The following is a 12,752-nucleotide window of genomic DNA, read 5'->3' as shown; positions in this document are numbered from 1 at the left end:
TTTTAGGCTCCGTCCACACAAGATCGCTTTTCTCTAAATACAGGTTTTTGGTTTCTATAAAACTCTGAAATGTTGTTATCCACAAAGAGATGCAGAGAATGTCCCGAATGCTGTTTTAACCCCTCTCCAGCCTTGTATTTTCATAAGAAATGTGCACCATATGAGGATATCTGGTAACCACAAGCACTTTTTTTTTTTAATTGAGCAATCAATACAATAACTGTAACAGCAACAACATTTTATACAGTACTGTACTGGGGGGCGTAAAGAAATAAACATACAAATTGGAACATGATTAATACAAGAATATTAAATAAAGAACAATACTTAACTTTTTGGAATGATCTGAACAAAAGATTGAGAATTAGTACATTTCAGTATCCTTAAAAAAACTATAAACTGCGGTTTCTTGCACTACCAAGAACGAGTTATCCGACATTGTTATATGTATGATGTGTTTGGGGTTATAGGCTAGATTGGAGGTTTGGCTAATATGTTTTCACAAAGAAGTAACTTTTCGTCCGAAGGGATGCGAGGAAAATATAAGTTCATTCCGTAACCCATTTCAGAAAATAACTCACGAAACACCACCTCTGTATGGACGCAAGGCCAGATGGGATAGAAATTTAAGAGAAAAATGTTCTCATGTGGATGGTGCCTTAGCAGCAGCAGATTATTTTAGTTAAGAAGTTGCAATACAGAACAATATTTAATCCAACAAATACTGCTCACGTGCATGTATATGTTTTCCCTTGCAGCCTCCCTTTTCAGAAATCATCGATGAATGCACAAAGTTCATCTGCGTTGGGGGACAGCTTGTTCTATTCAACAAATCACAGAGCTGCCCCTATGCATCCACCCCACCCAACTGTGGGCTGCTGGGATTTGCTATTCTTGTGAATGGAGACAAGTGTTGCCCTAAGTGGGACTGTCCCTGTGAGTACACTAAACACACAAACACAACCAGAACATTCAAACCTGTGTAAATGGTTACACAGGTGTGTAAAAACAGGAAAGTATTATGGTATTTTGGTAAAATACCCCAATAACAACAGTCTTCATCTTTCAGGTCGCTGCTCCATCTTTCCTGATCTGAATGTAATCACCTTTGATGGCAACAGTGTGGCTGTTTACAAAGCTGCCTCCTATGTGGTGACCCAACTACCCAACGAGACGATCAGCATCCTGGTCCAGGAGTGTCCTGCCTCAGATACGGTAGGTGCAGTGAAGAGTATTAGTGAAATATATTTTATTGATGACGTTATATCTATATTTTCTTTTTCTTTGGTAGCTTCTGTGGAATTTCAGCAACCTTTGCCTTGTGGCTCTAAACATAACACATAAATCCCAGCAAGTCCTCATCAACAGGTTACAGAGACGGGTGAGCTTTGTTGTACACAAAATTAGTTATTATTAGTTATTAGTTTACTGCCCAGACAGATCCCTGACTTGCATATTTTGTTAGTTGTATGTTAATTCAAGGTATGCCAAGCCCCGCTTCAAGAAGTATGGATTTGAGATCCTGGACACGGGAAACATGTATCTAATCCGAACCCCGGCGGGTCTCAAGATCCAGTGGTTCCACAGCACAGGGATGATGGTAATCGAGACAGAAAGCTACACCAGCAAACTGCGCACCCTGGGACTCTGTGGTGGTTACATTTCACTCAGCTTTTATACCATACCTCCATATATTTTTCTCCACAGTTCCTTAAACATTCCCGTCTTTGTTCTTTTCCTTGCAGGCTGCTGTGATGGAAACCCAGCGAATGACCTGACTCTGCCAAATGGCACCACTCTGGGTGCAGGAGAGGACCCAGGCATCTTCATTGACAGCTGGCAGGAGCCAAACACCACCAGCTACATCAGCCAGAGTCGCCGCCGTGAGGTCAACTGCTCCACAAGCGACTGCTCCGAGTGCCTGGCCATGCTGCGCAACCGCACTTTTATCGCTTGTCATGCATACGTACGCCCTACCCGGCAACATAACATACACTCACAACATAATATAAATATAAGAAGTGACAAATCAACACAAGTTGTTTCATAACGTTTACCACCTTTAAAGTGACTTGTACAATTAATTTGAAAAACAAACAAATCTGTTAAGATAAAATAAAACGTGTTTAATAAGCTGGTTTCTCTAATTATTGGTTGAATCTTACTTCAGCCTAACTCTAATTAACATGATCCAAGCTTAGTGCCATTTCATAAAAAGTCATCTATTTATTTATATACACATGCAAAACACATGCCTAGATAGATTCAGGAATTTTGAGCGTAAAATTGACTTGCTTTTCATTTCCACTAAGGTTTCTCCTACAACATTCTGTGAAGTATGGGTGCGTGATGCAGAGTATGTTAACAATCCTTGTGTGGCGCTGGCTGCCTATGTAGCATCCTGCCACAAATTCAACGTGTGCATTGATTGGAGAACACCAGAGTACTGTCGTAAGACCACTCATTTAATCATTAAATTGAACAATCATTATGTGTGTGTGTGAGTGTGTGTATATATGTGTACTTATTTCTGTTCATACAATCCATGCCACAAATTGACGTATATAATAATGAAATCACTTAACATTATATTGTGTTTTTGTCCACTTCTCAAATTTGGTCCATAAAAACAAGGAGTTATCAATTGATTTCGTTCACAAAATTCACAGAAAGCAGTTGCCAATTTGGCACATAAAATGGATATCAGCACCTGTCATTTTGTGGTCAGAAGGCTGAATGTATCTGTTTTTTATGAAGGACAGAATAGTGACAAAATATAATTTCATCCACACAGTGAACCATAAAGTTTGTCATGAACAGAAAGTAATTTGGTCCACAAAATGCATTTTGCAAACAGGCATTTCTTTTAAAGGTCCCCTGACATGATAATACTGTATCTGAAGTATCTTTCTGGAATTCAGCCTGGGTGCAGAATTACAGCCACTTTTAGCCAGTCACACAATGAGGTTTTCCCAGGAAGTAACATTTCCGTGTATGTAGCCATAGAGGAGGAGAGAGGCAAGACAAGGAGGAGAGTGGAGATAATGTTTTAGGGGTGGGAAATTATATTTCCCCATAAGATGACATAAGGGGACAAATTCCAAATCCAACCGACTGAGCTGCAGCTCTCTGAATGATGAAGCACTCTTTACACCTATCATTATTTCTATCCACTGCAGCACCATAAACAGGATAGGGATATTAATGTAAAATCTCACAAAGTAAAATGTTCAAATGCCAATTAAAGTGATAACTTGTGGAGGATTTGTCTTTATATAAACCATGTAAAGGTGTACATTTATTTTACATTTATTTATGTAAATATTATAATAATTCAGTTTGTGGCAAAGAATGGATTTTGTGCATTTGAACATGTGGAGCTCCATATATATTCAGATGAAATTTCCTGCTTAACTCCAAGTGTAAGAGTTTGTCTCTTTAATCTCCTGGTTTCTGTCCTTTAGCCTTCATGTGTCCTGAGGAGCTACGGTACCAGGCCTGCTTGCCAGCCTGCACAGCCCAGTCCTGCCCCAGCCATGAGTTTGATTATGACCCCGAACAGTGCTATGGCCTCTCTGAGGGCTGTGTGTGCCCGGAGGGGACACTGCTGCACCGGCCCTACTCTGCTCTCTGTATCCCGCTAAGCAAATGTGGTAAGAAGATCTGTAGCTGTATCCAAAGTATGTGATTTTTATATCACAAGCACAATAGTTTTACAGGTGAAAACGATGAAATATAATTTGTAAATATGTATGTTGTGACCAGGGAAAGATTAGACTTTGGCTATCATTTTTTTAGAATCTCTTGACCTCACTGCTTCTAGAACTTTTAGGTGTTTAAGTGTTTTGATTTCCTTTGCATGTGTCTAGCCTGCACAGACAGCTTTGGGGCGCCTCGAGCCCTGGGGGAGGTGTGGAAGGCCTCGAAAGATGGCTGCTGTATGTACCGCTGTGAAAACGACACCATTGTGCCAGTGGAACTCAACTGCACTGATGTGACCCAGCCCACATGCCAGAGAGCTGGGGAGGTGACAGTGAGCATTGCAGATGACAGGAGCTGCTGTCCCCAAAAAGTCTGTGGTGGGTGAATCAGTGTTACAGTGGTTTAAAGTCATGTAGAATCTCAGTATTATACATGTTTACAGCCAGTATGCTAAAAATATGTTCCTTAGTGCATGTTTAAAGTTTAATCTGATTCCTAAATATGTTTTATTTCAGTGTGTAATCAGAGTCTGTGTGATGCCGCACCCCCAGTGTGTAAGTATGGAGAGAAGCTGGTGTCCTACTTCAGAGAGGACTCCTGCTGCCCAGAATATGCTTGTGGTGAGTTGCAGCCTCTCTCACAGGGCTGTACTATCATTTCTGTACTAATTATCCCACCCAGGTTCATTAAAGAAAATGGTGTTTGTGTTTTGTAGAATGTGACCCTGGTCGTTGTGAGGTCGACGTTCCTTCCTGCCGCGACGACCAGGTCCTCATTGCCACACAGGCTGATGGGAGCTGCTGCCTGGCACACATCTGCTGTGAGTTGGACTTCCTGACCCCACCCTCATGGTTCTTTATTATGATGAACATTAGGACAAGTAATGTGAATAACATTGATGATCTGATTACAATAGTAGTTGACAAGAATATTAGACAGCAAATAAACAGTCAGTTCTTGAGGTTGATTATGATATTGTAAAGGTTTGAGTGGTGGAAGGACAACCAGTGAATTGGTAGCAGGATTAAAGGCCCCACGGTCTCATCCAGCAAATTTGAAAAACTAACTTCTAGTCATGAAAGGTGTTAAGACACACTGTAGATAGCATGAAGATGGAAACTGAACCTGAATTTCCTCATGACGGTGCCCTCTTTCAACATGAATTACCCTATCACATGGCATAAAAAATTCTCTCGAATGATTTGAGCAACATGGAAAAGAATTCAAGGTGTTGACATGATCTCCAGATTTCACAGATGTGAGTGAGGTGAATCTGCAGGATATGCTGGTAAATTGAGTCTTACAGGACTTTATCAGCACCAAATACCGTGGGTCCATGCCTCTGTGGGTCAGAACAGTTATGTTGATGCATTACATTACACTGGTTTGAATGTTCTGGCCTGACAGGTTTGCGTGTCATCATAAGTGTTCTTGTGTTGAGATTGTGTGTGCATGTGGTGTTATTAGTGTGTGAGACGTGCCTGGATATCACACCAGAGTGTCAGGAAGGAGAGTTGATGATCGTGGACACTAACAGCACTGACCGCTGCTGTCCAGTCTACCACTGTGGTGAGTGGGAATTCAGTAGCTCATATTATGTCCATTATGACCACAAGACGTATTCTAAAGAAAGTGAAATTGTCATGAATTAATTTTTTGACATAATTAATGAATTTTTCAAGTAATATGTGTGATCGTAAACATTAAAAGGCAGAGTAAATACTGACCATTCCTCCTCCTCTCTCTGAAGCATGTGAGCTGCACCGCTGCCCTCAGGTTTCCTGCCTGCTGGGAATGACATTGGTTCCTGAGTCTGTCCCTGGAAGGTGCTGCCCAGTCCAAACATGTGGTAAACCTTCTCCTGCTTTCTTTTTCAGTCATTTCTCAGCACTGTCAGGTTTGGTACATTCAGTGAGGCTTTTTTGTGTGTTTTTATTCATCAGAGTGTGCATGTGATAAAATCCCAAGCCCAAAGTGCAACCTGGTATGTGTTTGCTAGCACTTTGTATGACAGTTCTGACATTAATATTCACAATGATACTGGATGGGGATCATTTGCAACACGCATAACATGTATTTCCATATTTTCCAGGGAGAGACAATACAGGTTGACAGATCTTTTCAGCAGGACCCAGAAAATAGGTGTGGTTGTAAAAGACATAAGTGTGGTGAGTTGTTAAGTATTAAACTAGTCATGAATTCTGTTTGTGTAATTATTCCTAACAGTATTCTGGACATCTGTCTGTCTTGTGTGTGTGTGTGTGGGCAGTGAGAGATGCAGTGTGTGTAGATGAGGAGAGGGGAGTCATGAGACCAGGCCAGACTCTAGTTGAGCACAGTGAGCAAGGTGTGTGTTACAGCACCCATTGCACCCGCACCCTGGACCCCCTTACCGGCTTCTACCACATGAGGACCTCCAGCACCAACTGTTCTGCCCAGTGCCAGCCAGTGAGTTGTGAGCTGGGCTTCTGTTGGAAATGAATGTCTTGGTGCTAATAGAAGCTAAAAGATTAACTTTGTAAGATAATATGACCAGTGATTGTTCATTCACCAGTAAATTGTAGTGACTCAGTGCTTCTTTAACAATCATCTAACAATCATCTTTTTTTTCTCATTCCTCTCTCAGAATCAGATATATGTCCCTCCAAAAGATCTGACCACATGCTGTGGAGTGTGCAGGAACATTTCCTGCCTGCATCAGAGTGAGAACGGGTCAGTCGCCCTGTACAAGGTAGGCTGCCCTTATCGCCGCCATCATCTCTGTTTTTCCTCCATAAGATGTACATGCTGCTTCCAAGATCTCTGCATGCCTAACGGACATTTCATCCTGGATAGTAGATCTTCATCTAAAACTGAACTAATACTCATTCCAACAAATTCTTCATCACATCAGAACTAAGGCTGGACAAAACCAATTAATCTAGTGATTATTTTTAAGATGTGTCGATTAACAAATAATTTTTCCCACAGATCTAATCAATTTGATTTGATTCTTGATTATTTCAACATTAACCGACTAATTTAGCAATTATTCTAAAACATTCCAATTCCAATGTTTGTTACTCTCAAACTCAAAATTACAAAATACAATTGAAATAAGAGTGAAATAATATTTGAAAGAATACAATAACCAATGTAAACCCGAACTAACCCATTTTAACAATCATGGTGAAAACACTTTTCTAAAGTCTTGTGATTTCATTTATAAAATGATCTGACTGACTGTGGGTGCAGGAGATTTACCACAGGTGCCCAGCTCATGAAAGCTAATTTTTTTTGGTGAATATTTTAGGAAGATTGTGATATGATGTCATATTTTTCTCAGAAAACCAACAGTAGCTTGAAACAGCAGCCAGTTTTTACAGTTGCCTGGATAGACGTTTTTGGATAGATGATCTCAATGATCTTAAAAAACAAATGGGAAAAATGAACCACCACACGGAATAATGTCCTTCTGTGCTCAGATGAGTGTAAGACTCCACAAATAAGTGCCTTCTATGATGAGCGACCTCGCTGGCTCACGCACAGCCCAGAACTCTTCTGCGATTGTGGTGGCCTGCGGCAGTGGTGGCCTAGCGGTTAAGGAAGCGGCCCCGTAATCAGAAGGCTGCCGGTTCGAATCCCGATCCGCCAAGGTGCCACTGAGGTGCCACTGAGCAAAAGCACCGTCCCCACACACTGCTCCCCGGGTGCCTGTCATGGCTGCTCACTCAGGGTGATGGGTTAAATGCAGAGGACAAATTTCACTGTGTGCACCGTGTGCTGTGTATCACATGTGACAATCACTTCAATAACTTAATCATGCTCCTGTATGGCACAAAGGGTAGATAAATGGTAGAACAACACAATCCTGTATGAGAAAAACGACATGCCGCACCTGACACCTGTCTGTCTGTGCCGATGGGACCTGGAAAGGGAATGTGATGAGGAACCGGTAAGTGTATACTACATGATTGGGATTTAACCAGGGCATCTGCGGCTACAGACAACATGTAATGCTGACACAGACACAAATCCTAATACTCAGGGAAGGGGTAGCGTGTCAGTCGGAGTGGAGCCAGCACGGACTTGACAACATTCATCACGTCATTAGCATCCTACACATCTGTTTGCGGTAGTGGATAGATTCCCACCCGGAGTCACTTGTGTTGCTGCTTCTCGCTGGTGCAGCTATCTTTGTTTTGTATCCAATGCATCGGTGTGCATATTTTGCACTGACATATTTTTTGTGTCGATGCAATTGATAACATCGATGTGTTGCCCCAGTCCTAATCGGTATCTTGCTATCTACCTGATGATAGTATGAAAAAATTATAGTATTCATGGTTTCAGTTCTAGTGAACTTATGGTAACATGAAAGCATGTTGTAAGTCACTCTGGACAATGACATCTGCCAAAGCAATGAAATGTAAATGTAATATTCTTTGGTTTTGTAAATGCTGTCTTTGTACCTAAAGCCTGAATGTCTCTTGTTTTCTCTCAGCCTGGGAAGACATGGGTGTCTGACTGCATTAGGTACGACTGTGCAGATACGCAGTCAGGGCCAACGCTGGTGTCCTCTTTTTATAGCTGTCCGCCGTTCAATGAAACTGAGTGTGTGAAGGTGAGAGGATGCTGCTTTGTCCTGTAATGTAATAAACGGAGCCCGGGGACATATCATATCCAAAACACAGTTAACAGAAAAAACAATGCAACCTCAAGAAGCCTATGCTCATTTTGTTGTTGGTTTTCTATCCCTAGGTTGGAGGTACAATTATAAGTTACATGGATGGATGCTGTAAAACTTGTGAGTAGATTTTGCATAAAATAAAGAGCAAGTGCATTAGACATAGTTGAGAAATGATCTACTGTCAATTCAGCTACATAGATACATATCAGGTCTCCATCAATATCTGAAAAGTCCTGTGTAGATTAGGTGTATATTTGGATGTATAAAGCACCACAGAGTCATGCAAATACATACTTGTTTGATGTGTAACATTGACGACTATATACTGTACTGTACCAATCCCCCCAGGTTCTGGATTTTCACTGTTCCCATTCCATGTTAGCCCTTTGAAACCTACCATTAGCACAAACTGTGAAAGAGGTACCTGAAAACAGACGATACGATGAAGGCATACCAGCACCATTGTTGTTTTCCAACAATGTACTCCCCTCCCTCCCACCGAAAAAGAATACAGGATGCACACATTTTGAAAATCCATGAAATACTTCAATTCCATTATTTTCTTTGTTGATTATTCTCATGGCATCACTTTGGTCTTTTCCCATTTGCTCTGTATGGGCAGTGCATTGTTGAATGCCAACAATGTACTGTTGGTAGTGGCCAATTTAGTGATTTATTTGTAGACCTTTGCATGACCTTGCACATATACCTTCAATAGCGCCATAATCAACTAGTTGCTGTAGATTTTACTGTAGAAATTGGGTGCTCTGGTAATTTTTTGGGTAATATGGCAGAAATATCATATTAAATTAAGGTTATTAATGAATTTATCTTTTACTTTACGTAAAATTACATAGTTTAATCCATATTACCCAAATATTACTCTGCTTTGCTAAACCAGAAAGTGCACAGTTTTTGTTGATGTAGTATAAATGAATGTTTTTTAATCTATTGCATAGATTTTTGCTTTGGGTCATGCTACCACTGAGATGCATCCTAAGTTATTTCCCACACACTTGTGAATAGGGGCATTCATGTGGTCCCATTAATTGGTATAGACATCACAATAGACCCTTAACACTTCCAGGTTTGACTGAAGTAGTCATTGCATGAAATTGAAGGAAGATGATGGTGAAAACACAGAAAAATTGTTCTGTTTTGTTCAAACATAACATATGTCTATAGAAGATTTTTGCTTTCATATTCATTGCTGATACTGAAAATAAATATTTAAAACTTTAAAGTACTTAGCACTACCACCTTCCTTCAACTCTGTAAAGTGAAACCCTGAAGAGTAAAAGGGACTGGTGAGAGCAAATGTCCCTATGTCCTTTATTTCCCTATGCCCTAGGTATTTCACCAGTGTTCTCATCTGTTTGTTGAAAATAAGTGCTGGGCACTTGCCATGTGGGGAAAGATTCTCTCATTAAATATGTATTTCACTAAAAAGAAAACAAGGCGTACAAAAGACATATCAAATCTTTCAGCCGTGAGCCATCAGTTAGCAGGAAAATTTGCTGTATGAATTGATTTAAACTGACAGCCCACCATGACAGTTTATATTTAATTTGCTTTGAATTTCCATTTTCTGCCATGCCTATGTAGGTAAAGAGGATGGAAAGTCTTGTCAGAAAGTGACAGTGAGGATGACTATCAGGAAAAATGACTGCCGTAGCAACAGGCCGGTAAGTAAACTAAAAACTGAGAAAGGAAATCTGTAGTCCTGGCTGAAGAGCTGCATTCATTAGCAAACTGTAAAGTACCAAATGATGGGGGACAAACACCCGAATTCAGTGACTAAGAAATTTGTCCATATAGAGTACATCTAATAAGGTTTCATATACATAGACATTCAAATACAGGAGGTAAAAACTGTGAGTTCTCAGATGAATACACATTCTTGTGTAGAGTGTGTAGAGTGTAACTATTATCACTCACATAATGACCACCATCAAAAAGTGCACTAAAGTGATCAAATGTGTAAATTAAAGTATATATCTCTTTGGGCTTTGAATGTGCAGCTCTGAGTGTTAAATGTAGTTCATTTGCAGGTGAACATAGTGTCATGTGATGGAAAGTGCCCATCAGCGAGCATCTACAACTACAACATCAACACTTATGCCCGCTTCTGTAAGTGTTGCCGGGAAATAGGTCTCCAGCGGCGTTCTGTACAGCTCTACTGTAGTGGGAACTCCACATGGGTCAGCTACTCCATCCAGGAGCCCATCGACTGCTCCTGCCAGTGGTCATAGTAACCACTCCCAGCAACCTCTTCACTGCAGAATCCACAACCGTCTCCTTTGTACCTCGGTGTTGCCATAAAAGGATGTACATATACTGGTGTCTGTGCTAGCTGGGATGTTCCTGGCTTCAGTATATCTATTATGGTGATGTGCAACAGGAACGTTTGCTCTGACATTGTTACAGCCACTGTTGATTTCTTTAGCATGATTTGTTGGGTGTGTCCACTAGTCATGTTGAAATTAAAAGAAGTGGAAAAACATTCACACAACGTCAATACAACAGTGCCCAAACATTCTGAAACACACACATTGGTAGTTTCAGCAGGCGTTTGAAATCTCGGGCAAAAATTCCCTTCATGTGTTATCAATGCATTTGGTAACTGAGGTCTGATATATCTGGAATATATATTTTTCTCCCAAATTTTAACTCCTTGTCCAACAAAAGCAACTCAAATTATATATTATATGTTTCATTTAAGATACATAGACTCAAACCATGTTCTCTAGAGAAACAACTTTAGATTCATTGGTGCAATAATGCATATTTCATCAAATGCATGGATATGTTAGTAGGAGTACTGTAATATTTAAATATGCACTGTGGTAACCGTACAGCAGTGAGCAGCACAACTGGTATATCACATTGCAGACATCTGTAATAAAACTGGGAAACACAGCCTGCATATGCCTTTCACTGGCAAATAAAATTTCTATCTAATAACATTTATTGTGTTAGAACATTGTCCATGTGGTTATCTCACTAGACACATAGCACCATTTATTTATTCCAAACTGTTGTGCAGAGGAGGGCTTTCTTGGTCACGAAAATTAGCCAAATTTTAGCCTTGAATAATAATTTAGCAAATAAATGTCATGTTGTTTCTTAAGTGTACATAAAAATGAATTTATTGGAATTCTTTAAAATGTTTTTTACATTTATATGAAGAGATTTTTTGCATAAGTTAACATAGTACTAGAATATACTGTATATCAAACGATCAAAAATGCTAAATAACCAGGCTAGAAAGAGGTTGTTAAATAAGTCAAGCTGTTTTTTGAGCACTTTATTTATTTATTTCCAAGCAACATAGGACAAAAAAGTATAAAGTTAACATACCCACACCCACAAATATTCATTTGTTTGAAGTTATTTTCATAGCTATATCACAAGACTCTACCGTAAGGATATGTTATTAATTAATAACATAACCATTCTAGGCAAATTCAATTCAATTATTAATTACACTGTTCAACTACAATTGCAGTATTTCCATCACTTCATATACAAACATGCAAAGGGCTTCTTATAATCTTGGTTTTGTGTTAAATTGTAATTTGAAAATAATGTCACACTTTTTCACAAATTGCTCGACACACAGACAGGAATGTGTATACCATATCAAATGTGTATTTACTTTTAAATAAATTTCCTTAAACACTGCTGTTGTCATATGAATTTAAGACAATGTGTTTCATTCATTCCACAGAATCTATAAAATCACAATTTTAACAGAGCCACTAAGGAGCAATTAGTAGAATTCAGTTATTTTTCACAATAAAAATACATCTTGGATACAACTTGTTAATGTATAAATAGCATACATAACTTTATACACCACTTTGGAAATATTATACATTGCTACAAGGATACAAAATGTGAAACATCAGCATATTGATACATGTATATGGATAGCCCCACATCTAAGTGCATCTTAAAATTATTTGTTATGATCATTAACATTGTTCAGCTTTAAGTTCATTATGAATAATTCAGGTTGTCAGGTTGGTTGGCCAGCTTCTTTCTCATTTCAGACTGCAGTTCTACATGCAACAATTAACTTGAGACTGATCATAATCCATAGGTTTAAATGCACCCAGTTTTGTTTTATCCCCATAATGAAGCTTTAGGTGTAGATGCTGCCAGCTGAGGACCAGTGTGTATGGACAAGCGTGTCCATTAACCATACACCTGTCCACTCGCCTTGAGCTGCAGCACATGTTCTGAGGCCATCACAGAAACAGCCCCCCCACAAGGGGATTGTTCCTCCAAGGGGGTTAACTGGACCCCTGTCTACAGAACATGTGTCCACACACACGCACAGACACACTCGTGCCACACAGTTCCCCAGAGGTAACAA

The 12,752-nt window shown here is 39.8% G+C and overlaps 1 protein-coding gene across 1 annotated transcript in view; it reads left to right on the top strand.

The window, feature by feature from the left end:
• The window catches only part of otog (otogelin), a 42,125-nt gene extending 30,144 nt beyond the window's left edge, over positions 1 to 11,981 (top strand). Inside the window, exons 37-57 of the mRNA XM_028956921.1 lie at positions 759 to 936; positions 1,070 to 1,215; positions 1,292 to 1,381; positions 1,466 to 1,652; positions 1,746 to 1,966; positions 2,313 to 2,451; positions 3,465 to 3,653; positions 3,870 to 4,079; positions 4,218 to 4,322; positions 4,418 to 4,522; positions 5,170 to 5,271; positions 5,453 to 5,551; positions 5,646 to 5,686; positions 5,795 to 5,870; positions 5,972 to 6,150; positions 6,329 to 6,433; positions 8,186 to 8,305; positions 8,443 to 8,488; positions 8,720 to 8,791; positions 9,977 to 10,056; positions 10,423 to 11,981. Of these exons, the coding sequence (XP_028812754.1) occupies positions 759 to 936; positions 1,070 to 1,215; positions 1,292 to 1,381; positions 1,466 to 1,652; positions 1,746 to 1,966; positions 2,313 to 2,451; positions 3,465 to 3,653; positions 3,870 to 4,079; positions 4,218 to 4,322; positions 4,418 to 4,522; positions 5,170 to 5,271; positions 5,453 to 5,551; positions 5,646 to 5,686; positions 5,795 to 5,870; positions 5,972 to 6,150; positions 6,329 to 6,433; positions 8,186 to 8,305; positions 8,443 to 8,488; positions 8,720 to 8,791; positions 9,977 to 10,056; positions 10,423 to 10,623 (2,691 nt within the window). The 3' untranslated portion in view covers positions 10,624 to 11,981. The remainder of the gene's footprint in view (positions 1 to 758; positions 937 to 1,069; positions 1,216 to 1,291; positions 1,382 to 1,465; positions 1,653 to 1,745; positions 1,967 to 2,312; positions 2,452 to 3,464; positions 3,654 to 3,869; positions 4,080 to 4,217; positions 4,323 to 4,417; positions 4,523 to 5,169; positions 5,272 to 5,452; positions 5,552 to 5,645; positions 5,687 to 5,794; positions 5,871 to 5,971; positions 6,151 to 6,328; positions 6,434 to 8,185; positions 8,306 to 8,442; positions 8,489 to 8,719; positions 8,792 to 9,976; positions 10,057 to 10,422) is intronic.
• Positions 11,982 to 12,752: the final 771 nt, after the last annotated feature.

This window comes from Denticeps clupeoides, chromosome 16, assembly GCF_900700375.1.
Source record: "Denticeps clupeoides chromosome 16, fDenClu1.1, whole genome shotgun sequence".
Classification (NCBI taxonomy): Eukaryota; Metazoa; Chordata; class Actinopteri; order Clupeiformes; family Denticipitidae; genus Denticeps; species Denticeps clupeoides.
The sequence above is the reverse complement of the archived record's forward strand: the minus strand, read 5'-3'. Positions and strand labels throughout refer to the sequence as shown.